At 41.9% G+C, this 26,166-nt stretch overlaps 1 protein-coding gene across 2 annotated transcripts; it reads left to right on the plus strand.

Annotated features, from left to right (window-relative positions):
- Positions 1 to 1,580: 1,580 nt before the first annotated feature.
- On the plus strand, positions 1,581 to 24,771 carry PRKAR1A (protein kinase cAMP-dependent type I regulatory subunit alpha). Of its 2 annotated transcripts, none has more exons than XM_053375391.1 (12): positions 1,581 to 1,697; positions 3,903 to 3,976; positions 4,707 to 4,889; positions 9,767 to 9,940; positions 10,903 to 10,994; positions 12,413 to 12,474; positions 14,314 to 14,360; positions 16,471 to 16,629; positions 18,729 to 18,789; positions 19,079 to 19,200; positions 19,784 to 19,865; positions 22,260 to 24,771. In XM_053375391.1, exons 3-12 carry the CDS (start codon positions 4,716 to 4,718, stop codon positions 22,430 to 22,432), a joined length of 1,146 nt encoding a protein of 381 aa, XP_053231366.1. In that variant the 5' UTR covers positions 1,581 to 1,697; positions 3,903 to 3,976; positions 4,707 to 4,715; the 3' UTR covers positions 22,433 to 24,771. The 2 variants fall into 2 exon arrangements, with proteins under 2 accessions (XP_053231366.1, XP_053231367.1); XM_053375392.1 differs by lacking the exon at positions 1,581 to 1,697 and adding an exon at positions 1,796 to 1,852.
- The last annotated feature ends 1,395 nt before the right edge of the window (positions 24,772 to 26,166 follow it).

Raw genomic sequence — 26,166 nt, forward strand, 5'->3', positions numbered from 1 at the left:
ACAGTTCCCACGCTTTCTATTTAAAGCATGATCCAAAATAGTTTTAATATGCCACTTTTTAATGGTTTCTTTTTTTCTTCAGCATCATGAAGTAATGGAAACAACATAAAAAGAAACACAAAACAGAGAGGTACAAGTCATTGCTTAGAGGCTTACACAGCAATAGTCGTAAATTCTGTATTAATGCTTGCTTCCCTCCTCATCCCAAAGTTACCATGCATCACTTCTGTGCAGTTCGTGTTTACAGCGCACAGTTACTCTTCAAAATTGATTACCAACACTATCCATAGTTTAGTCTTCTATCCACAAATAAAGGCTTTAGAAAGGTGTAGACAGCCCTTCTTTCAATGTCTAGTCATACCATACAGCAGGTGAGGGGAACTTGTGGCCTGCCAGCAGTTGCTGAACTACAACTCCCATCAACCCTAGCCATTGATCATGCTTGCTGGGGCTGGTGGGAGTTGTAGTTCAGCAGCTTCTGGAGGGCCACAGGTTCCCCACCCCTGCATTCCCTTACCTGAACAAATATTGCATGTCTGCACTTACAAAAATCTATGTGGTCTGCTCCTGAAGGCATACCTGGTAGCAGCAATTCCTGGGGCCTAGAGCAAACACTCGTCCCATGTTGGGAGTCTGACCACTTCACAAGCGGGAGCTGGGAACTGGTGGTTGATGGCTAGGTGTGAGATCTTGGCTCCTCAGTAGTAAACACTAACCGTGTGAATACGAACGTGTGGGTGAGTGGAACAAGGTTTTTATTTTGCTTGCTGGAGTCTTATATGTACATTCGGTTATTGCTTTGTAGGATGTCAGAACTGTATATATAACATTCCAGCCCAAGTTACTGAATGTAAGTAAGCAGATGTGGGGAATGACCCGGCCTGCGGCCTACATCTGGAACAAAGCATCTGGAAGAACTTTCTGACAGTAACAGACTCCCACGAGAGGCGGTAGGCTCTCCCTTCCTTGGAGGTTTTTAAGCAGAGGTTGGATGGCCCTCTGTCACGTATGCTTTAGTTGAGATTCCTGCATTGAAGGGGGTTGGGCTAGATGATCCTCGTGGTCCCTTCCAACTCTATAAGATTCTATGATGATGATGGAATAGGATGTCCTGATTTTCATCCGGGAAACATTGGAGGCTACCTCTTCTTCTTTCTCTGTTTCATCTATTACACTCTCTCCCTCCCTCCGACTGCGCGCATAGGAGAGAGAGAGAGAGAGAGAGAGAGAGAGAGAGAGAGAGAGAGAGAAGTTGGGGAGGGGGAGGAGGAGGAGGGAAGAGGGCACGTCTCCCTCTCAACGAGCGCCCTGACGTCAGCGGACGTTTTAAGTAGAGGGAAGGCTTACGTATCGGCGCGCGCCTGCTCTTCTTCCCCCCTCCCTCCTTGTCTTCTCCCTCACCCGCGCGCGTGCGTTCTCTCCCCTCGGAGGCGAGGGCGTCGACGGGAAAGCAAGCGCGTCGTCCCCTTTAAGGTTGCCCGGGTGACGGCTCGGCGAGTGAGAGCGAGGCTCATTGACGTCACGCCGGGCGGCGATTGGCGGAGGGAGTTGGGTTTCCGGTGGGAGCGATCGCTGAGGCGAAAGAGGAGGAGGAGGAGAAGGGAGGTGGAGGAGGCCGCCGCCACTCGGGACAGCGGGAGGAGGAGGGGGGCCCGCCCGCGAGGAGAGGCCCAGGCAGGGAGGAGGAGGACCCTGAGGTAAGTCGGAGCCGGTGGGCCTAAGGCGCTCGCCGGCGGGTGGTGCTGCGGCGGAGTGACGCGGGGGCGGCGAGGCGGGAGAGGGAGGGGCGGCGCGCTTACCTGAGGCGAGCTGCGGGAGGCGGCGGCGGCAGAGGCCTCTTCCTTCTCCTCAGGTGAGGCGGAGGATGGGAGAGGAGGAGGAGGATAAACCTCCTTCGAGTTGTGAGGGCGGCCCTGCCGAGAAGAGCCTTATCCCGGCGGGAGAGACGGGTTGCCCGAAGGGGGCCTTGGACGGGGCCCACGGACACAGCTTGGAGGGAGAGCACATGCGTGGCTTTATTTTATTTTTTTCAGTGTTGGGGAGGAAGGGGGCGCTTACGCTACAAGGTTTATTTCCCGGGCGGGGGGCAGAAGAGGGTCCAGGGGGTCAGACGCAAGTTGAGGGGCTCAGATTAGGAGGAAAGTGCACTGTGGAAGATGACGCCATGTAGACACAGAGAAGGAGCGTAGAATAAAGCAGCCTTTGTTTTTTAAAATTATTATTTAAGGAGAAGCCCATGAGGAAAGTGGTGTTTTTTTGTGGGGTTTCTTCTAGTAGACGATTTAAGAGAGAGGCTTGTAGGTTTTTGGAGGGAGGATTCTTTTACAAAGAAACGAGATTTGTGATCTTGGGGGAGAACTTTCAGACCTAGGGGGAGGTTAGGATTAAAGGAGGAATAATAGGTATGGGGTGGGGGGTACCCGATCTTCATCTGTTTTAAAGAAGTGGAAAGGTTACTGCTGAAACGTGCCTAAGCCAGAGTTTAGCTGGGTCTGTTTATCTTACAAGCAGTTTCTTAGGGCCCTCCAGTATGTTTCACGGTATGTATGAAGGGGAGGGAGGAAAGGGACCCATGTCATTCTCTTGGCTTTGTAGTCATTACAGTGTAGTGAATAACCTTTTGCAGGATAGGGAGAGTGTCATTTTCCCCATAGTCAAGGAACGAAACAAGCAAGTGCTGCCTTTGAAGTAGCCCATAATTGCTGTGTACAGTACTTGAATTTCTGGGTATTCCTATCCTGGGGAAATGAGCTCCCAATGAACTGTGCTCCCTTCTCACAGGAAGGAAGCATCTTAGGGCTTTCCTGTTGCTTTTATTTATGGAAGCCACAGGAAGATAACTTGAAAGATGATCAGAGTAAGTTATTCAAGGCTGCTATAAATTACAAATGCCCTTTTGTGATAGAGAGGCTCTTCTTTGTGATTAGAAAATGTGTGCTATCAATTGCTCCTGATATTTCAATAAAATGTGAGGACCCCTATCCTCACTTAGAATTTTGATGAGCTGTTTTGATGTCCTGGGTTACCACCTTCAGGTTGCTGTTTTCCATTATTCACTGTTTAAAGATGACTGTTAAATAGTTATATGAGGAATTCTAAACACTTTGTGAGTTTTCTCTGCCAGAAAAGGAGCCCCTGAAAATTACTGCAGTGATCTTAAAATTCCAAGCATTTTACCTGGAAGCTACTTGAAGCTACTACATATCTACTTTGCAAATACCTATAGCAAATAAAAGTCCTTTATCAGCTGTTAATTGCCAGTTGGTGAGAGTATCTAGCTACAGAAATAGTTTGGCCTTGTTTCTATTAAAATGAATGCTCTTCAAAGCTCTGCATGATGAAGACTTTAACATGCTTCAGACAATTAAGAATATTTATTTGAAATAGAAGCTTCTTGTCTGCTACTTCTTTTGCAGTTGTGTTTGAGCACTGGTGTCTGATGCTGTCTATCAGCAGTGTGAATGCTTTTTCCACAGACTTATTTGCAGGCTGTCACAGAGCCATGGCATTAACTCTTGGACAGTTAATTAAGGCATTTATTACTGACCTTCATTATGCAAGTTGTCAAAACAAAAGAAGTAACTGTAGAACTTCAAGGCAGCTTAATGTAAATGCCAGATATGTATGTGTATGTTTTTTGAAATGGAACAGGTGTATTGTAATCTTTAGATTCTTTACAAGCATTGCAGATGACAAGGATGCCATGTGTTTGTAGTGTGGGCACTTCACAACATTATATTTTGTTGTCATGCCTGTTTCCTGTTGGGAAGGGTTATATATGTTAATTTCAAGTATATTGCCATCTGTGTCATGTATCTAAATATCTCACCTAGAAAAGTATGTATTAATAGAACAGTAACACTTGGGAGTTATTCACTTTCTTCTTCCTTCCTTTTTGAAAGGCTATACTGGGATCAGCACCCCTTCCTGTAAATTTTGTGCATACCTGTAGTGGTTGCAGCTAGCTGCATCTCAAGTAAGTGTTGGGCAGTTGGGAAATAATGTATTTTATTTCCATAAAACTTTATTTTTACATGCTATTACCGACACAGTTCTGGATATGTTTGTTTGCCAGTTGTGGAAATCTTGCATCCAGTAAGATTTTGTCAGGGAGCTGGCATTAATTGCAGTATTTTATTTTTACTTTATTGGGAGCAACTTAGCTTGACACAACTCCTGAGGTAGCATAGACCTGTGCTTATTTCTGTTGTTAACATTCATCCAGAATGCCGACAAATACACTGAGCACCATTTCAAGTTTAGAAGTATATAATGTTTTGATTTCTGCTAATTAGCTATCTCTGCAATTAAGAGTGGCTGGCAGCTGTTTTTAACCCGCTTGTGGAGACTATCAGAGGTCACAAAGAAAGGAATATATGATAATAACAACAAGAAGATGAGGAAAACAATAAAGAGAAAATTGGCCAGAACTGTGAATATTATTTGGACAGAACTGTGAATATTAAAGCAGCAGCAAGAGAGTTGTTTGGATCCCTTTCTGACCTCGAAGCATGGGTACCCCCAACAAAATTTTAAAAATTTAGCTTTGTAATTTGGAATTAATGTGATTTGATTGGTTTGTTAATAAAAAATATATTTTTTAAAAAAGCGTGGCTGGCAGCTGTAATCGTTGAATATCATTGACGTAATATGGTGATAGCAGGGCATCTATCTCTTGCAGTTTTTAAAATATGTTTTAATTTCAGATAGCAGCAATGGCCACTGGCAGCACTAACAGTGAAGAGGAGCGCAGCCTCCGTGAATGTGAACACTATGTCCAAAAACACAATATCCAACAACTCCTGAAGGATTGCATCGTCCAGCTATGTACAGTGCGACCTGAGAGACCCATGGCATTCCTCCGGGAATATTTTGAAAGACTGGAGAAGGTAAAAATAAGCTTCAGGAATGGGTGCGAGTAGGAAAACCATTTGCAACTTTTCTAGAATATTAGCCGAGAGTACATCCATCTTCCAAGGGGAAAGTGCAGCAGTGTTTTTGAGTTTATTGCCATGTGATTGCTAGAAAAGCATCTGTGCAATGTTTTCATAAAATTAATTGAAAAATAAATAGGTCTCATGAGGGGTATAAGGTCAGATTGTGTTGCTTTGTGAGATACTGGACTCTTGACTCATGCATGGCCAAATTTTGCCCTTGTGCATCCTTGAGAGGTTTTACATATAATCAAAGTAGAATTTCATATCAATAAAATGGGACCACCCTCTGATAATGCTACTGTTATGTAAATTGGGCCTCAAAAATTCTCTGGTCTAAGTGGAAGCAGCAGCAAATCCAGAAGCTAGACAGAGACACCTGGTAATTCTGCTTTTAGGAAGGAAAAAAAAAAGGTTTTTAGAGTAGAACATATTTTGCAAGAAATAAACTCTTGGGCATTCTTATGAAACGTGACCATTTAATTATGGTGGTCTTTTTAGCTGGATTCAACCCATAGCATCCCATATAAGTCATTGCACAAGCAGAATAACTTCCAGTCACATAGTGAACGGGTCTTCTCCATCTCCGCTCCCTGCACTGACCCCAGATTTACTCAGGAGGGTTAAGAGTTGGCAGGGAAAGGTGGCTCTGTTGTGTGAGCAGAACTCACTCTGCTTTTGCAGTGACTGGCAGAGCAATGCAACCTGCCTTTACACTAGACCATGGCTGGGAGTGGAGGTTGATGGAGCAATTATGTCCCTCCACTTTGCTTGCTGGGCTGCTGCCAGTGGAGTAACATAGATGTCACTTGTTGGTGGGTAGATGGCCCACTGGTAGGCTGCTCAGTGGTGGAGTCCTGCAGAAAGAGGCGAAACTGTGTGTTCTGAGGGAAGTGATGGGACTGGATCCCGAGTCAGATACCTAACTGCTGCCAGCTGCCATCAGGCCTGATCTGGATCTGAATTCTGCGCCAGCCTGGAGCTGCCACAGGGCGCAGGACTCCCCCGATTTGAGCTGCAATGGCAGACGGTTTGGATTGTGCCCTTAGTTGGATCATCCCAGATCTGATTTTGCTTTCAGTACACTTTGTATAAAACTCTTATTAATCTAATCACAAACCAGTCCTTAGCTGAGTAGCCCACTAATTGTCTTGCGCTTTTTACAAGCTATGTGACTACCCAGTAAATTTAGATGGCTGTGCAGCAAAGCTACCCAACAATTTTCCCCTCTTGTTCTTTGACTGCCGTGTCACTAACAGCTTCTCCCATCACTGTGTCAACATTCTGTGGAAAGAGAGAAGGTCAGTAGCATTCATCCCATAGCAGCTGACGACTTAAAGGCAAATCATAAGACCAATATTTAGTGATTCCTGCAGTCACTGCTAATTGTTACAAATTAATTCATACATTTTCCCTAAGGCACAATGTCAGGATAATAACGTACTTTGTTTTGTATAGAAGAGTCATTTTGTTCAACTCCCCAGTTTTTGTATATTATGCACTAGTACTTTTAATTAATAAGAATGCACAGAGATTCAAGTGTTCTGTCCAACTTGCATTTTGGCTTGATCTAAATGCCAAGTTACGCAGATCCCTAAAACTAGGCAAGTGATTTTTCCGAGTTTATACGTTATTGGCTAGGATCCAAAAGTGTTTTTTACCAGCAGAAAAGAAGCTTCCATGTATTCTGACAATTCCACTGTTCTGCTGCAATTCCCCATGCCCAGTCCCACACCATTTAGAGGGTCCCTTGACACTTAGGGATGGTTTTTTGGGGGAGGGAAAGTGTAGGGAACTACAGTGGGAAGAGGAGCAAGGAAAGCTGGATCTAAGCCACTGTACTTTTAGATGGAATGCTACAGTTTTAGTCTAGTTTTAGTTGACCAGTGCAGGTCTATTGAATAATAGAGGCAGAAAGGCTAGGGTCATGCATGGTAAATTTTAAGACTATTTTGGTCATCTTTTATTGAGTATGCATATTAAATATGGTTTCCTTTGAATAATGAGTGGTAGCTTTTATTGATTTAATTGAAAGTCGGCTCACAAAGCTTAAGAGCTTTATTTAAGATAATTTATAGTGCACACTTTCACTGTACCTTCAGTGCTCTGTGGAGCTCACAGTACTTTAAAACTGTAAGGTAAACTGTATGAAGGAATAAAAAAGACAAAACAATGTTCTGCTGTGTTAATCTGGAAAAAAATATAATTGGCTGTATGCAGTGTAGTGCTAAGGTGAACGTTCTGTTGGTGCAAGGGTTTCTCCTTGATCACTGGAATGCACTCCCCATACCCTCTAAATCTGTTCTGGCAGTTCCCCCAACCATCTAGAACAGATCTGGGATAGCAGAGGGCATGGGCAGGAAGGAAAGGGGCAGGATCCATACTGCCTTTTGTTTTTAGACTGCTGAAAATAGTTCACATTTTTCTCCTGGATATAGTTTTATTAACTGTTTTGTGTTTGCATTCTGGGATATGAAAAAAGACTCCACTGTTTACAAACCAGGTTTTTGACAAAATGTGTTTTATAGAGCCAGCTCAGCCCAGCGGTTCCATCAACCAACCCGTAGCTTAGAACCTGCAATCGCCCACAGCAGTTTGAAACCCATGGACGCTGCCTGGCTTTTAAAAAAAAAAAGTGTTTTATATTTTATTTTGTTACCTTGACAAAATGATGTGTTGTAGAAATGTGGGCAAAAAATGTGTATAGTTTAAAATATTAAAATATAATTTAAAGATGTTCATGCCTTTTATTAATGAATGAAATGCAAGGGCATTATGAGTAAAGGAACTCACTGTTTTTAAATTTGGTTTATGGAAAAGGGTTTGGGAGTTCATTGGAGCAGGCAAAATTGGCAAGTACAGTGCTATGTTTATGCCTACTTAGAAATTTAGAAATGTGCCATGAAAAACCATTTTTTTGGCAAGGAGTGTCCTATGGCACTGAGCAAGGGGCCCTTTTGGTTAAGCAACATTAAGCTGATAAATAGAGGAATTAAAAAGTAGTTTTTAGAGGAGTTCATATTAATCTTATCGAAGAGGAAGTGTGTGGGTAATCAGGCTATCAGATGAATAATAAGTTGGACTTTGTGTTAATGTTCAATGTGTTTCCCTCCCCCCTTCACATCACTTTATTGAAAATTATAAATAATTGGATTAAGTGTGCTCATTTATCAACAGATCTCACCCATGTCTGAGACAGACATATTAGGATTGTTAATCAAGAATCTCTCAATTATGACAGTTTAATTCAAGTCAGATTTTGTGTAACATTGTTTCAGGAATACTTGGAGACCTGTTGGTTTCTGTTGGTATCCTTCGGAAATTCAAGGAAATAGAATCAGTTGATTTAAAATACATTATGCATTTGGAATAATTCATTTAGATAATGAAGCTTTCTGTGGATTCTGTTGCTGTGATAAAGGAACTGTATGATCTTCGAAGAGCAGCTGTAATGTCATTATCTATGTAAACAGTATCTGAGCTGTATTACAAAGATGAACTATTAAATTTAAAAGTTGACAAGGTAAAGAACACACACACACACTCTATATATATGAGAGAAAGTAGAGGTATAGGATCCTTTTTTGAGTTTCATTGAAGACTCGAATTTTATAAACATCTTCATTATAACAGACCACGCTGCAGAGCAATATGCCAGAGCAACATCTGAATCACCAAAAATATATTGCATATGTTGCATGCCTGGTGCATTTCTTTGAATGCAATAATTTAACATTCAAAGTATCCAGCAAATGGCCTCAATTTCATGTATTGGACTCAACACTAGTATGATACATGACAGCTAAAGCATCAGAAGCATTTAGAAACTTCATCCAGATTTTTGTACTAGGTATAAGTAGCTGTTAAAAGTGTGCCAATTAAAAAAATATATTTAGTTAAATACAAATGTTTGAAATACGTCAAATTCCTCTTCCCCAACACAAGGCCAGCCAGATAGGATTAAAATTAGTGAAATGTTAAAGCATAAATCCTATATTTTCTGCCTTCTTGCGTATAACTCTTTAGGACAGGGATGGGGAATCCCTGGTCTGTGAGCCAGATGCCCACATGCAGATTTCATCTAGCTTCCTGGGTCCCCTCACATCCATCAGCTGTTCAATGAGGAGCAGGTGAGGGAGAAAGGGGTTCTGTTGTGCAAAGTGTATAATTGCAGCTCCTTTCTCTGCAACACCACAGCAGAGGTGAAAATCTCTCAGCAAAGAGGGAGATGTGTGTTCCTTGCAAAATCCATGCATTTTTGCAATTGTATACATGGAATTCCCATTGTATTTTGAAGTTTAGAACTATGCAAAGCTTTAAGGCAGGATTTGCCATTCAGTTCTGTATTGACATTATTTGCATTCTTCTGGGATTACTGAGTTCTCTTTGCTTTCTGCACAGTCAGGACAGATAAAGGGTGTTTGAGACCTTTAGCTTGAGTGGAGTTGCTAAGAATTAAAGATATTGATCTGTTGCTGTGGAAAACAGCTTTGTGTAGTGGTCTGGTCCCTCCCATTTCTGAAATTTGCTCAAAAGCCATTGGAACCTTAGCCCGAAAGAGGTCACCTAATAAACCCCTTTCAGGCTTCTGCTTGCACAATGGGGCTTTCTCCCCTTTCCTTATCCCTGTGTTACCTTTCATGAGCTTATGGAGGGCACAAACATTTTAGAATGGAAGTTATAATCTGAAATTGCACAGTGCAACTTGATGGCCAGTGTTTAAATGAGGATAAGTGCAAGGGAGGAAACAAGTTCTCCCAGGAGCATATGCATGGATGTGAACTTTCTACCCTTGTGGATTATTAACATAGAACTGTTTTATTTCACTGCAGGAAGAAACAAAACAGATCATGTGCCAGCAGAAAGCCAGCTCCCGTGCAGACTCGCGTGAAGATGAGATTTCTCCCCCTCCACCCATGAATCCGGTGGTAAAGGGCCGCAGAAGGCGTGGTGCCATCAGTGCAGAGGTTTACACAGAAGAGGATGCTGCCTCTTATGTCAGAAAGGTGCTGCATCCAGTTCTTACTTCCTGCAAGGCATATTTTATGTCTTGTATGCACAATTTCCTTCTTTGCCTATCCCAAATAAGGTTGTATCAGGCCTTTCCCTAGATAAGTTGTGCTAATGCCTTCCTAACTTGCCTTTATATTTCTCTCACATAAGCCTGGATTTCTGCTTGGTTGGGTTGACATAAGTTGAGTTGACAGATATGGAGGAAATAATTATTAGAAAAATCTTGGCTGGAGGAAACAAACCATTTCTCCCTGACTCTGCAATGTCTGCTCAATTAATATCGACTATAACTTTCCCAGAGGAGCAGCCAGGTCTCCTAGGACATTCTTGTGATCCTTGTGACTTCTATGTAGTTTCCAGGAAGCCTGATACTAGGGAGTTGACCCTTGGGGGACCTGTAAGCACAATTGCAGCTCCTCAGAGGTGTGATGTTAGTAAGATGGAAGTATCCTAGGATGGTAGTTATTCAAGATTCCCAATCATTGTGTAAGAGCACCATTAGGTTATGTGACTCCTAAAACCTGCATCAGTTTCAAGTAAGATTATTTTGAGTTCTGAATGACCATTTGAGGTACTGGTGTGTCTAGCAATTTGGTTTATAGACTTATCAGAGGCAGTGGACAAATAATTTTCTACATATCGAGGCTCCTGATAGTTGTGTCTTATCTGAAAAGATACTTTCAGATTGGCCATTGAATCAGCACTTACCCAGGAAAGATACATCTCATTCTGGACACTTTCGCTTTTCTGGGCATCTAGAATGAACATGCTTCTTAAAGAAGTCTTGAGAACCTTTCCTTACCACTTGAATGACTTCTTCACATAGGATAAAACTGCACAGAGCTCCCTTCCAAAAAAGGAACTCCTCTCAAATATTGTTGGTAATGGGTTTGCTTAAAGAACATTTGCCTCTTAGGTCTTTAATCGGTATTGTTTGGGTGTTTCTATTCCACAGGTTATTCCAAAAGATTACAAGACTATGGCTGCTTTGGCAAAAGCCATAGAGAAGAATGTGCTTTTTGCTCATCTTGATGACAATGAAAGAAGGTAGGAAATCTGTGAACCTGGATATTTAAATAAACAGAATTGAGCAACATGTAGAAAGAATAAATAGGCTGACTGTGACCCAAGTTTTGGAACCATGCATAATGGTTAATATAAATACAATACCTCAAGGACCACCTCCCCATATGAACTGCACCAGATCCTCCACTTGCATTCTGAGGCCCTTCTTCTGCGTTGATCTCCCCAGGGAGGTTTGCCTGGTGTCATCACTACATATCTTTAGACACAAGGCAAAGCTTCTTCTTTTTTTTTTTGCTTCCGGTCAGACCTTTGACTTTTAAATGCCTATGTCCTTTTTGCATAGGAGGGTTGTTTTAATCTTGTTTTTTTAAAAAAATAGTGTCAGGGAACTGCCATCGGAGCCTAGAGTGGAGGTAAGGCTCCCCAACGATGCAGGAGAAGGGACCAGCAGGGAGAGAGAGAATGCTTCCTTTGAGGAAGGAAATAGGAGTGACACCAGGAAGCAAGGGGGGACTGCGGAGAGAGGGCTCCAAGACTCTTCCACAGAGACAGCGGGGAGAGCCCAGGACCTCCGTTGGGCACGCCCACTCTGCGCAGGAGGCTTCCACGCAGGGAGGCTAGGCGGAGACTTGGCGTCAAAGAGCTTCTATGTTGGAAGAAGTTCAGGAAACGCCCACTGACGGATTCTGCCAGCGACTGACACAGCCATGGAGAAAGGGCTGTCCAGCCAGGGAAAGGTTCAGCCAGGCAACGTTGCCTAGAGCAGCAGCCCCCTTTACGCACAAGCAACCCCCAATTCCCTTTACAAATAGGATTGTCTTTTGGATTTTTTTTTTTAAATACTGGTTTTAATGTGTTTGTGTGTTTGCTTAAAATATTGTAAATTGCTTTGAACTGTGGCAAAAAACAACAACAGCTAGCTAACAAGTAAAAATAATGCAGTATAAGTTGCCTAGCCAGTTCCCTAGCCAGGCCAGTTAAGTTGTACTGAATGGTTTTTGGGCCCCCACTTCAGACATTGTTGTGGCTTAGATTGCCAAAATGCCATATAACGTGCTCTACATTCATACAATTAATTGGATTAGTTTGGGGCAAGGAGAAGAGGGGAATGTTCATGATGATGTCAGCCTGTTTATGTTGCCCCTGTGTCTGTCAATATGGGAAGAGATAAGAATAACCTGAAGTTTAATTCACCAAACCTAATGTTTATCCTGTGAACCACCCTGAGATCTATGGGTATAGGGCGGTATACTAACTAACTAACTAAAGCTTGTGTGAGCACTGCTGTTTTCCCCCCTCTCCAGAACACGTTGAGCAACTCTAGTCTAGACTTTTGAGACATGCAGCCTCCTTAATAACTGCATGCTAAGCTTGTCTGTATTAGCACACACATGCAGTATGTTAGATCTTTTGTTGATTAATTCTGAAATCTTTTTCAGTGATATTTTTGATGCCATGTTCCCTGTCACCTATATTGCTGGCGAGACTGTGATACAGCAAGGCAAGTGATTGATTGTGATATTGGTGGAAAAATTACTTAGCGTTTGAAGCATTGAAGATAGGCAATTGCTTTCTATTCATCTCATTCACAAGGTTTGCTAAAAAGATCCCAAGTATAGAATTCCAGCTAGTTTTTCAGAGCTGGGTGGGCAAACATTTTTTGGTCACTTACCTTTTAGAAGGGACCAGGGCTTAACAGTAGGGCATGTGTTTTCAATTCTAGGTAGAGCTGGAAGTGTCCCCTGGAACAGTTGAGAGCTGGTGCCAGTCAGTGTCAACAGTACTGAACTAGATGCACCAATGGTCCAACTCGTTATCAGGGAGCTTCCTATGTTCTGGCCCCAGTGGTAGCTGTTTGGGGTTGCATTCCAGTGGTGGGCTGGGCCAGATGTGCACACAGTCACACACTTCTTAACACAGGCATGCACCTGTTCTTCACTTTCTCAACTCCCCATCTCATATGATCCATGTAGATCAGCTGAGAAGGGGGCATTTTCATTCCCACTGTAGCATGTACTGTGAGGAGGATTAAACATCTCTATGGGATGTTAGGAGAAGGGTAGTACCTCTGCTGGGGAACATGTTATGCTCATTCTGGGGTAGTTTGTCCACCTTTGGTCCCCACCCTGCACGCAACTCTCACCTGTGGCTCCTAGGAGCCATCAGCATGCAACAGCAGCCACACCCCAGGAAACGACTTTTACTGGCCGACTAAACCAGGCGAGGGCAACCAATGGGTCAAAACCCTCAGTGAGTTAGGGACTTCCTCTGTATGCAAAGAGAGGCTCTGGCAGATTGAGCGGATGAGACCAATAGTGTGTTAAATGGTCTAGAAGGCAGTTTCTGCACGTGGAGGGGCAGGTGGGGCTTGTCAACCTGGGAAGGTAGCCCATCTATGAGAAGGAAAACTGATCCTACACCTCTGCTGCCTTGCGGGATATCTTCAGGAGAAGAAAAAGCTAAGGAGTAAACCCTGCAGAAATGCGGAATGGCAGTTGGATGACGTCTTGTACAGCTCCTTCTGGCAACTCTGGCTGACAGCCAAGCTGGACCACACCAGCAGGGCCATGAGAGGAGTGGGGGGCGGGTCTTATCGTCTAGGCATCCCAGGAGCTCCATACACACAGCCCAGGCTTGCATCCCAGGAAGGTCACTTCAGTGCTGCTAATGGAGCAGTTTGATTTCGCCCCCAGGCACACATTCCATTGTCTCTCAAGACAGATGGATGCCAACAAAGCAAGAACAACCCTGAACACTGTAATGGGGATGAAAATTGCACCCTCCCAACAAATCAGTTGAGAAGCCAGGAAGGGCCAGTTTTCATCCCCATCACAGTGTTGGGTGGTGAGGTTAAAATCTCCCCACCCAGGTTAATAAGGGAGGCGGGGGCATAGCTTGAGGAGGGTCAGCAGGCAAGGAGGTTCCCCATCACTGAGCTTAGACTTGTTTTCCCCACATTGTAACCATGTCAGTGTTCTATTTGAGTTTTGTGGTCAGGTGAAAATCCTCTGCCAGCAATGGCTTTTGCAATAGGGCTTTGATCAAAGAGCACTTTACCTAGACTAGTTACTAGTCTTATCTACCCTGTCATACTGATAGCTGGGTAAATAGCTTCCTTCGTTTTAATTACATGTAGGAGTGAAGTGGGAATTATAAATATAATGAATATATTTGACTATGAAGCCTAAAGGAAAGCATGGCTGTTCCAAATTCAAAAAAAGCATATGTGAGCTTTTGTATGGATGTCATTTTTGCTGGATGGTTCTAGAATGGAAGAGGTTGATAACTGCCTCTTCTAAACCTATAATTGTTTCTCAAACTTGTATTTCAATTTTTGTAGGTGATGAAGGGGATAACTTCTATGTGGTTGATCAAGGAGAAATGGATGTAAGTCTTTTCTAAACTATATTACTGCAGTGCTGCAGAATATTTTAAGCACATACAATGCTTCACATGGGCAATAATGGGAACATTGTCTGTGTCCGTGCTTTTGCATTTCAGACAAATATCAGGGACCTCCCATTTTCCCCTTACCACAGTTTCCCTTTCCTCTAGCCTTGTCCGAAGCTTATTAGTTACTACCGTTTGCATGGTCAGCTATAGGTGGGCATGGCAACTCATGACAGAACAGCAGGCAGACCAGCAGGCAAGCAGCATGGATGGCAGGCAGACCAGGCAAGCTATTTAAAGGAGGCAGAGAGGTGCTTTCTGAAGCGCCTCCCCAATTAAATGCCACCAGAGGGGCATTTAAAGGAGCAGGTGGAGGCTCTTCAGAGAGCAGCTTGGTTAGGTGTAACGGGAGGAGGGGTTGGTGAGCAGGAGTGGCAGCCCATCATATGTCATATATTTCTGTTCTGCCTTTCAAAACTTTAGTCTTCCCAAGATGGCTTATATTAAAAACAGGTATACAATTTTGTTAAAACAAACAGAAAAAAACATACAGTATAAATCATAATGCAACAGCCATTTTAAAATAAGTCAATTAGAATAACATTCAATAACAAAAATGTACCAGTGATCAGGCTAAACTGAGACTCTGAAATGTAATGTCTTAGAACAGGCATCCCCAACCTTCGGACCTCCAGATGTTTTGGACTACAATTCCCATCTCTGACCACTGGTCCTGTTAGCTAGGGATCATGGGAGTTGTAGGCGAAAACATCTGGAGGGCCACAGGTTGGGGATGCCTGTCTTAGAACTATTAAACTGAAAAGCCCTTGTTTTTAGGTTGCATTTTTATTTACAGTTTTTAACCTGCTTTTCTAATTCTCAAAGTGGTGGAGAAGCAATTAAAAACATTGTAAGTCTATACTATACATGTTTATTCAGAGTTCAGTCAAGCTTAAAAAGGTAAAGGTACCCCTGACCATTAGGTCCAGTTGCGGATGACTCGGGTTGCAGCGCCCATCTCACTCTATAGGCCAAGGGAGCTGGTGTTTGTCCGCAGACAGCTTCCAGGTCATTTGGCCAGCATGACTAAGCTGCTTCTGGCGAACCAGAGCAGCGCACGGAAACAGCGTTTACCTTCCCGCTGGAAGCACTTTGACGTGCTTTCAAGCTGCTAGGTGGGCAGGAGCTGGGACCGAACAATGGGCGCTCACCCCGTCACGGGGATTCGAACCGCCGACCTGATCGGCAAGCCCTAGGCTCTGTGGTTTAGATCACAGTGCCACCCGTGTCCCTTCAGTCAAGCTTACTCCCAGGTAAATGGGTATAAAATTTATGCCTTATGATATCAAATCAAGCCGTAAGTTGCTAGCACATTAGGTAGTACATCCTGTTAAATAAATCACTTATTTACAATTTACGTTTCAACAATGTAATAACAGTACAAGAAATTTTCCCCACTCTGGAACAGAAGATTAATGTATAAAATTTTGCCGTAAGTCCATGTGCAAGGTTGGTGGATGCCAATCATCAGGGTATTCATTTGAGTAGTTTGCAAATGGGTACCAAACTTCAATAAAATAGTCTGCATCAATACATGAACCCTTTGGGCTAGTTTTTCAGATAGGGCAGTAGTCCATGCATTCTGTCTCCATCATATGCAAATGTTCAAGCCCTTTCCAATTCTGTGCCATAAGGAAGTAATCACAGCATTAACAAGAAACTCCTAAGATCTTTATATAATAAAGCACGTTGATCTACCATAAAAATTCTTAATAAACCCAAACTTGGATTATACAGTACATTGTGATTTGTAATATTACTTATTTCAGCTAATACTCCTTCCCAGAATGAAATCACTTATTTGAATATTATGCAAGGGCCGAACAAATGGTGCCCAGTGATAAGCTTTTCTCAAAACAAAAACAGAAAACCTCTTGGCACACGTGTTTTGTGGAATATTGCTGTGAAAAGGAATTAGAATATTATCCAAATTGGAACATTTAACCAGTTTTGAAATGTTCCATATCATATTTTTTGAACCATATTGTTTCAGGGGATACATTTGCAGCAAAATTCCTGTCCTCAACTTTGTGTGTTGCATCCTTAGGTATATGTTAACAATGAATGGGCCACCAGTGTTGGAGAAGGGGGCAGCTTTGGTGAACTCGCACTGATCTATGGAACACCCCGAGCAGCAACTGTCAAAGCAAAAACTAATGTGAAACTGTGGGGCATTGATAGAGACAGCTATAGAAGAATCCTTATGGTAAGTAATTTTTTATGTTTTTAAATAAATGAATTTGAAAGAGAGAGTGGCTTTTTTGGTGTTGAGGTATTGTGACTTGAGTTTGTATAAATCAATATGAGCATATAGGAAAGTTGAACAGCAGCGTTGGAGAACTCCTGAATACAGCTCAGTCAGTAGAGCATGAGACTTTTAGTAATTTCAGGGTCGGGGGTTCGATCCCAACTCTACAATTCTGTGATTCTAGGTGCACCCACTCATCTGATCCTCTGCTGGGGGGGAGGGGCTTTTCATGCAAAGTGTACAGTTGTATTTCCTTCGTCTGCCTTGATCTTCATGCAGAGGAGAGGATGTTTGCAATTAAGCAAAAAGTAGTTACGCATTTTGCAATTACGTGCATGCAATTTTCAGGATGCAATTGCATTTTGAAGCTTGAGACTTTCAATAGCAGTAAATCTGGGCTTTCAGTTGAGCTTATTTGCATTCTTTTTTAAACACACACACACACACACACCCATGCTGTTTTTCCAGACAAAGCCAGTCTTCTGCTGGGATTACTAAGAGGTTTTTACACACTCAGGACAGAGAAAGGGTGTTGGAATTTAAAATTAGCGCAAGAGAACTATATTTATATCCAAGGCTTAGATTCCTAAAGACTACTGCCGCAGAGTGTGTATTGAGTATTAAATATGGGAAGGTGAGACACACATTTTTTTCCTCACACTGATAATGGGACCTGTGGGTTTCTAGTTTACTATATCCCAGCCAAGCTTTACTTTTTTACTAAATAACTTTTAATGGACAAAAGGTCTTGCCTATTAAGTTGAGCAAATGGACTCTTCAGTAAGAGTGAATATTCCTGCTTACTCTGTTGTAAAGGCCAAAAGAGACCTCAGTGGGATTTATGGACTGTCTGAGATACTGGGACAGCATCGAAGCTGCTACCATGAAAGGAATGTGAAATCCCATTGCTTGAGCCCAAGTTCATTCTCTTTGTGCAGGCATATGCATACAGGTCCCTGCAGATGTTTTGAGACTGCAATTCCCATCATCCCTAGCTAACAGGACAAGTGGTCAGGGATGATGGGAATTGTAGTCCCAAAACATCTGGAGGGCCGAGTTTGCCTTTGTGCATTGACAGTATTGGATACAGTCCACCATTTGACTATTTACAGTGCAAGCCTATAGGTCCATTCTTTGAACTAAGTTCAGTGACTTCAGAAGAGGCTTACTCCCAGATAAGTGAGTGTATAATGATGATGACAAAAATAATTTATACCCTGCCCATCTGACTGGGTTGCTCCAGCCACCCAGCCTTAGCATAAATTTTAAGGGGGTATGCTGTTCATGATCATTAGCTAATTATGGTGGAAAACTGGGCTTACAGGCAGCTTAGGGCTTATATTAGAATGGTGTACACAAGACTTGAACCATTTAAGTTTGCCGTCCTATATTCAGTGGTTTTCAACCAGTGTGCTGTGGCAGCCTGGGGTGCCTTGAATGATAGTCAGGAATGCCACGGGCAACACTGGCCTTTGTCCCTCTTTCTTTCCCTCCCTCCCTCCCTCCCTCCCTCCCTCCCTCCCTCTGATGCCTTCTTGTGTCTCTGCCTCCCAAAGGCTTGCATTGCTGTTTGTTGCAGCAGCCCTGGCTACAAGCTCCCCAGGCAAATGGTGCCTCTAGGGCTGGCCAGGGGGTGTTTCCCAGACCCCTGTGGGGCAGTGTGAGGAGGCACCTCTGTTTGGGGTAGGAAGGGGTCAGCTCAGAGATCAGGGGCAGCAGCAGCCGCTGCCCAGAGGACTCTCAAGGAGAGGAGGCTGAGGGAACACTCCACAAGGGATGGTTTTCAAAAAGGGAGTGACATAAACTGGGCTTCTGAGCACCGCAGAAAGAATGTAGTTGGTCATGGGAGCCGTAGACTCAAAAAGGTTGAAAACCTCTCTTATGTGCACTTATCTGGGAGTAAGTTTCGTTTAACTGAGGAGGACTTACTTACAAGTAGAAATGAATAGGATTGCATTGTAAACATTTCTATGACCTGTTCAATTTTTCCTGGTATTCTAAATAGTTAAACAGAAGAGTAATTTTCAGATCCATTTGTGTGTGTTTCTCTCCTCCAGGGTAGCACATTGAGAAAGAGAAAGATGTATGAAGAATTTCTTAGTAAAGTGTCAATACTGGGTGAGTGTGAAGAATTTCTTAGCATCGCTAATAGAATATTTGAGTCTTGCCCTACTGTGAACATCACAGAAGGAGCATATAATGTTGAAGTGCTGTGTTTGAAGCTACAGCTGCTAAATCACAAATTGTGAATGGATGATTAATTTGTTTATGGCAGTGAGATGAAATGTGGTAGAAGGGTTTGCTGTAGGAAAACTGGAAGAGCGTATTCTTATGTGAGATGAACGGGATCTAATTCTAAATCTTTGGGATACAGCCAAATAAACCAACTTGTTTTATTTTTATTTAGAATCCCTTGACAAATGGGAGCGTCTCACAGTAGCTGATGCTTTAGAGCCAGTACAATTTGAGGATGGACAAAAGATTGTGGTGCAGGGAGAACCAGGAGACGAGTTCTTCATTATTTTGGAGGTGAGTATTTATAACAATGTTGTTTTGGAATTAGCTACTAGCAGCTGTATTTGTCTCATACATTTCAGTTACTTGGGTTATATTAACCTTCCGCAACCGGGTGCTTTCCAGATGTTTTGAGTGACAGCTCTTAGCATATCTGACCATTGGCTATGCTGGCTAGGGTTGTGGTTCAACATCTGGAGGACACCTGTTTGGGGAATGCTTCTGGATATGATGAAAGGTGGTTTTGTGTTTTTAAAAAGTCATTTGCAGACTGCTTGCATCAATACTGGTTCTCTGGACATAAAACGTATTTGCAAATTATTTTCCGTGATAACAGATTTGATCATAGATGACAATAAATCCCTTTAACAAATCCTGTGGTGGCAGAATTATACATGTAGGAATGCTTAGTTCAATTGTGAAATGTGCTTCTGAATGGTATTTTATACTCTCCCCTTTTGAGGATATTAGGATTAAATGGGATAGGTTAAGACAAGTAATTTAATGGGGATGTTTCTGCTTTAAGTCATGAAGTTGTTGCTTTTTGCATAGGATTACTAAAACAAATCTGGTCATTAACTCTTTAATTCATTTAAAGGGTACAGCTGCTGTGTTACAGCGCAGGTCAGAGCATGAAGAATTTGTTGAAGTGGGCAGGCTTGCACCATCTGATTATTTTGGTGAGTTTTCTTGCTGTTTTAAGTTGACAATGTCGTTTAAATACTTAAGGCATAAGACCAATGCAAATGACATAATGGTATATATTTTTAAAGCAGCCCCCTTCCTGGTCCCCTGAGACTTGGCTTCTCTCCTCCCCTTTGCTCCTTTCCATCTCATGAGGCTCACAAAAACACATAGACTCCTATAATACTACCCTTCCTGGAATGGAGAATAAGCCACGAGATCATATTGTAAAGTAAGAAAACATTGAAATCAGATTGATATGATTTTAACCCATGGGAAGCTACAGAAAAAAAAATAGTTTGTAATTTAGTAACAAGTAAAGCAAACTTCAGGGAAATTTTTCAAGTTGGATGCTGGCTTCTGCAGTTGCTTAATTGTTTTTTGGACATAGACTGTACTTGCACGATCAGATTCTGGCTTAATAAGCCAGGATATACATGAACTTCATACACCCACAGTTGTATCCTTTGTTCCTCCCTTCATGAGACCAGAGAAACAAGTTGCAAATACCATAGGTTCCCATGTCATGCAATCTGGGAACAACTGTTAATTGCTTCCAGACCAATGGGTTAGGGATCAGAAGCTGTTTTTATTTTATTTTCTTTAAAAATATATTTATTGAAGTTTTACAAAAAGAAGAAAATTACAGAATAAAAAGAAAACAAGAGAAAAAAAGAGAAAAATACAAAAATACATAGAAAAAAATACAAAATACAGAAAAAATAGATAGAAAAAATTAAAAACAAATCAATTTTTTCATATCTTAAATTTCGTTTGCTTATTTCCCTGACCTCCTCACACCTCCCTTTTTTGTATTCCCATTCACATGGTTAGTTCAGCAAATCCTTACCCTCTTACATTTATAACTCTATATCTCAACATATTATAACTATATATTTTCATCCGTTATCAATCCATTTTTACACGTTCTTATTGATCTTGTTTCTAAGGCCACTCAATTTCAATCCAACATCATTTTAACATTCATTAATTTTACAATGTTTCTGTAAATAGTCTTTGAATTTCTTCCACTCTTCTTCCACCGACTCTTCTCCCTGGTCTCGGATTCTGCCAGTCATTTCCGCCAGTTCCATATAGTCCATCACCTTCACCTGCCACTCTTCTAGGGTGGGTACAGAAGCTGTTTTTAAACCACGGTTGGCATCTGCATTCTAGCTTGTTTGGAGATGTTGAACTAAAGCTCCTGGTTCGTATGTACCAGAAGCTGTGGTTTATGACTGCTTCCTGGTTTGTTTCCCTATTTACATGAAGAGAGGCTGCACGTGGGTATATTAAGCTCATGCAAAACTTGTCTCATCAGTCCAGAATATGATCATATGAATTGGGCCATTTAGTAGTTTAGTTGTACTTTAACACGCTTCTAAAACTTTGGATTCAACTTCTGCAATGGAAAACTTGAGTTCGGGACGATAGAAACATTATTGCAGATTATTAATTAAATAAGCTGGGGATTTATTTTTATTACTTGCTGTAAGATTAAGTATAGTACTACTCTGAACAGAAAAGACTACCAAAGACCTGAAATAGGAACCTTGAACCTTGTCATGAATCTTACATCAAATTATGGAGATACTTTTAAGTGTAACATTTATGGAAATGTTACTTCCTTCTTGAAGATCATGTAGTACATGAGGGATAACAGCATATAGAATTGTACTTTTTAAAAATATTAGAAGTATAAATTCCTGAGTATTATTTAAACAATAATTGCAAGGATACCTAGTGTTAGAACTGGAATCTGATTGCACAGCCAATCCCTGCAGAAAACAGCTTTTCCAAGCATAGGGTGGCAAAAGCCCCTTGCGCAGTAATTTCCAAGTGTCTTGACAACCAGCTGGCTACTGACTGCTTGGGAAGCACTGCGCAAATGACTTTGACACTTCCCTTTCCTCTGCTCTTTCCAAGCACACTCCACACTTTAAAGCTCTGTGTCCAGGCACCCCTCCTTTTTTTTATTCCAGAGTTTCCCCACAAGAACCGCTCTTTAGCACTTATTCGAAGCAAACAACAATCCACAGAAACCCCGAATTGATGTTTGCTCCAATTGAGCACTGAAGAGCAGGTTTTCGCAGGGAAAGCCCCAGGGCAAAAAAACAAAACCACACTCAGATACGGAGCTTTAAAGGGCAGACCTGTGCCTGGAAAGAGCAGGACAAAGTGTAAGTGTGGATAAGCCCTCTAAGCACACTTCTCCCACAATCTTTCTGGCCCTCCACATCTCTGTCTATAATTCTTAACACTCTTACACTATGCAATATTTTGGGATAATTTTAGAGCAGTCCTCTATTTTGGGAAAGTCTGTTGATCTGTTTCAAATCACCTCCCCCCCCTTACCCTGTTCTCTTTGAAATGAATATTTTGTTTTTTAGGTGAAATAGCCCTGTTGATGAACCGTCCTCGTGCTGCCACGGTTGTTGCTCGTGGCCCATTGAAATGTGTAAAGCTCGACCGGCCCCGATTTGAGCGTGTCTTGGGTCCATGCTCAGATATTCTCAAGCGGAACATCCAGCAGTACAACAGCTTTGTGTCTCTGTCTGTCTGAAGTCTCCCTTCTTCTTCAAATACATGCTTCACAAATGCAGACTGCTTCATTACTCTTGTGCAGAGCCACATGGCCACTGGCTATTGCAGCTTCCTGTCTGTCTGAGGGAGGGGAAAAGAAAACAAAAAAAAAGAAAGAAATCAGTTGCTTTTCATGGCACCATTTTAAATTTTAGAGCATTTATTTTGGTGCTCCCAATACAATTTAAAATAAATAGAAAATTATATGGAGTCTTTTTGCTGTTACTGCTTTTCTCTGTGCAATGTACAGTGTCCAACTCGGGCAGTGACTGCCATTCCTTTCGCTGGGAAAATTTCCTAGTACCAAGGTTATTGCCATAGAGTTAAGGATGTAACAGTGGAAAATTATTAAGAGGCACACATTTCTCAACTGGTGAGTTCCTACATTTATTTCAGGGCGTGGTCACTTTCTGCTGTAAGTACTTCTCTTAGCAGAGGAACTTACCCTCTAAGCTCAACTTCTTGGCATAAATGTTCTGGATATGGTTATCTTTGGTTTGGTTTACTGAGATCAGCTCCTTAGTAAAACCACAGTTAGAAGTTTGATAGTTTGATGCATCAGTATCCATTTCAGTTGGTTCACGACGGGCTTGGTTATCGTTTGTCAGGTTTTTGTGTACAAGCTTTTGTTCTGGCACCTGCTGCCAGTGTTGCTGATATTCTTGCCACAGTTACCCTTCCCCTTTGCCTGTTCTCAGTTGTGAATATTCATATTTGCCCCTTCTATTTTTCCCCCTGTGCAATTTCTCAATACCCATCCAATGGATTAGACACCTATATATTGGTGGTGGTGTTGGCAAAATAATTGCACTGCTCCTTAGCTAGTGCCAAATAGTATACCCCACATGCAGTGTATGTAGACCAGGAAACTGAAGGGTGCATCCTGTGCGTTCAGTCTTCTGTCTGACCCTTTCAAGCTTTGCCTTCCCTGTTAACTTCAGCACCAGATATTGAATGGTTCTGTTGGCATTCAGTGCAGGACCGGACTACACACTCCTTGTTAGATGACAAGAATCTGGCTCATGTGGAAGACTGGAAACAGAAAAACAGTGTCCTGTAAACTCTTGTTGCTGAATCTCTTTTGTCCAATCAGAAGTTTTAGTAACTTCTAACCTTTCTCAGATATTCAGTCTGAGCAGATGTTCAGTCTCGAGTCTTGTTCTCTTTGGTTTGTCCCAGATTCTCATACCGATCTGACAGAATAGCTTTTGGGAAAGTTGACCCTGTTGTCAAGTCTGAAATGTGTTTCAGTATTTACCAGGTTTGTGTTACAATATTTTGTGTGCACCCTGTGCTGCCTACTATATGGAATGTTGCAGGTGGATAAGGTAGGCAATTTGGTTTCCTTATAACATGTAAATTATCTAAAACTAGTCTAGGGTTTTATTTGGGAGTGACAGCAAGTTTTTTGCATTAGTTGTGCAACTATTTCTTACCAGTCCAGCTCCCTGCCATTCCCTCCTTACTTTCCCCCCAGAAACTGGACCTGGTGTGTACCATTCTGACTTGTTGGCTGCTGGAAAGAATGCTTAATTAAATACGATTAGCAATGTCTGGGGAATAGGAGCCTTAGTATATATATATAAAAGGGGGAGGGGGTATTGACATGTCCTCATTTCTAGATGCATATAAAATGTAAAATCTACATTGTGAATTCTTTCTGTCCGTGCTGAAGACTTTGATGAGGATATGCCTTTGGGAATTTCCACCTGTGTTCTCTTCGGAAGTCCATTAATGCTATTTTCCTCCAAAACTTCATTCAGTTTGAATCTATCCAGGGATTGCTCCCCCCCCCCCCCGAATACCTTTCTTACTTTTGAAGCTTGATTTGATCCTTGTTAAAGCACCAAAAAGATTTTAAATCTTATGTAAGCTAGTTAGAGCGCCACAAAAATGCACATTTTTTTATATAAGGCTTTCTAATCAAGTTTCACTACTGCGTCTTTTTAGCTTGCTGTTTACTCCCTTTTGTAGTTTTACCAACAAGATTTTAAGATGAACCAGCTACGTCTGAGTTAAATATTAATCACAGTTAAAGCTTTACCTTTGTGTGCAATTTAAACATGTTTGAATCCACAGTTGGTATAGTTTGCCTTAGCTAACATTCAGGGCTTTAGAGGTAATCTTTTTTGCTAGGACACCTTAGCAAATAAAAAAATTTAAAAAATCTACTGCCCTAGAGTGCTATAGTCAACCAGAGGACCATTTTTGTATCGTTACCTGACTATAAGTCTGACTTACTGTATGTGCTAATATATTCCTTTTGTTATAGATTGTCCTAATGGCAGGTAAAGCAATAAAATGATTTAAATTCTTAAATGTAATCAGCGTTTTTATTATACTGGTCTGCAGTTTCTAAGCTGGTGCGGACTAGGCAGGGACGGGCTGCATAATAGCACTAGGCCTTTCTTTGGCAGAAAGTGAGTTTCATAGACTGCTTCCCACATGAGATGCCTTCCTTCATGTGAATGACTTGTGGGTTAAATAGATGTGATATGGGATGCAGTCTTCTTAATGGGTGGCTGCAGGTGTGAGCTATTTTCCGAAGTGCCAGACTTGTGGGTGTTTATGTAGAATTGTTTGCTGTGGCTCTGTGAGCAGCATCAACTCTTAGGTCGTGTTTTCTACTTTTCTATTTAACTAGCCAGCGTTGGCAGCTATCTCAATGTGTACATGACAAAAGAGAAATGCAGCAATTTACTCTGAATAGTTCTGCAGTTTATTCCAGATTTTCCATGTACTCGACATCTTTCCAACTTGTTCAGCTAACAGTGGACTTTAGTCCCAGGTGAAATTGATCTGGGAGTGCTTGATGTCACAGTGTTACTGAGGCTCAGCCCACGCTTATCTGGCTCGTGCGTTAAAAGAGCCCAGTGTAAGGGCAAGTTATAAGATAAATAATAATAGTGTCGCCTCCTGTTGTAAGTGGCAGTCATGTCAACATAGAATCCATGTTAGTTGAATTTCTAATTGTAAGTGTGTGTTGCAGTTTCTCTTATTGTATGAAAAATATACACACATCTTGCTGACCAACTGGTAAGCAGTCATTAAATCTGGGCTTTGTTAGGACGGCTGACCAAATGCCAGCCTAGTTAAGAAATAGAGACTACATCACGGACATTGATTAAACTAGTCTTTTCTACTGTCTCAGCCACAAAGTGACTGCATTAGTGCCCTTCTTCCTTGGCTCCTCAGGAATGGGAAAATCTTTGCCTTAAGCTGTTAATACATGGAAGCTATCAGCAGAGGGAGCTCGACAACAAGATTTTCAAAGTAAGTAACAAAATATAACCCATTTAATACCACTTCATAGTCCGTGTAAGAGAAAAGGCATTCCAATTCTAAAGGTCAAATGGAAATGGAAAATAAGATCACATGTTTAATGGAAAACACTGACCAGGCAAAATTCAAATGAGAGATTAACAATTGTGTTGGGCTGTTTTCCAGGGTGGCTGATAAAAGGTCTTCCTGCGACTTGGCCAAAGCAGCTGATAGGGCTGAATTGTGCCCTTTCACCCAGGTGTAAATACTTAAGACAGGCACCATTACAGACTGCAAGTGTTGCCCTGTAACTTTGGGAGTTACATAATGCACAGATAAGGTTTACTTCGATGTATTAGCCTTCATGGTGTTGGAAATCAATTAGCAGCTGAACTTTGGAAATCCTAAATGTCGAAGCTATAGCGTTGTATCCAGTGAAGCTGTCCTCATAGT

This window comes from Podarcis raffonei, chromosome 2 (assembly GCF_027172205.1).
Source record: "Podarcis raffonei isolate rPodRaf1 chromosome 2, rPodRaf1.pri, whole genome shotgun sequence".
Taxonomy (NCBI): Eukaryota; Metazoa; Chordata; class Lepidosauria; order Squamata; family Lacertidae; genus Podarcis; species Podarcis raffonei.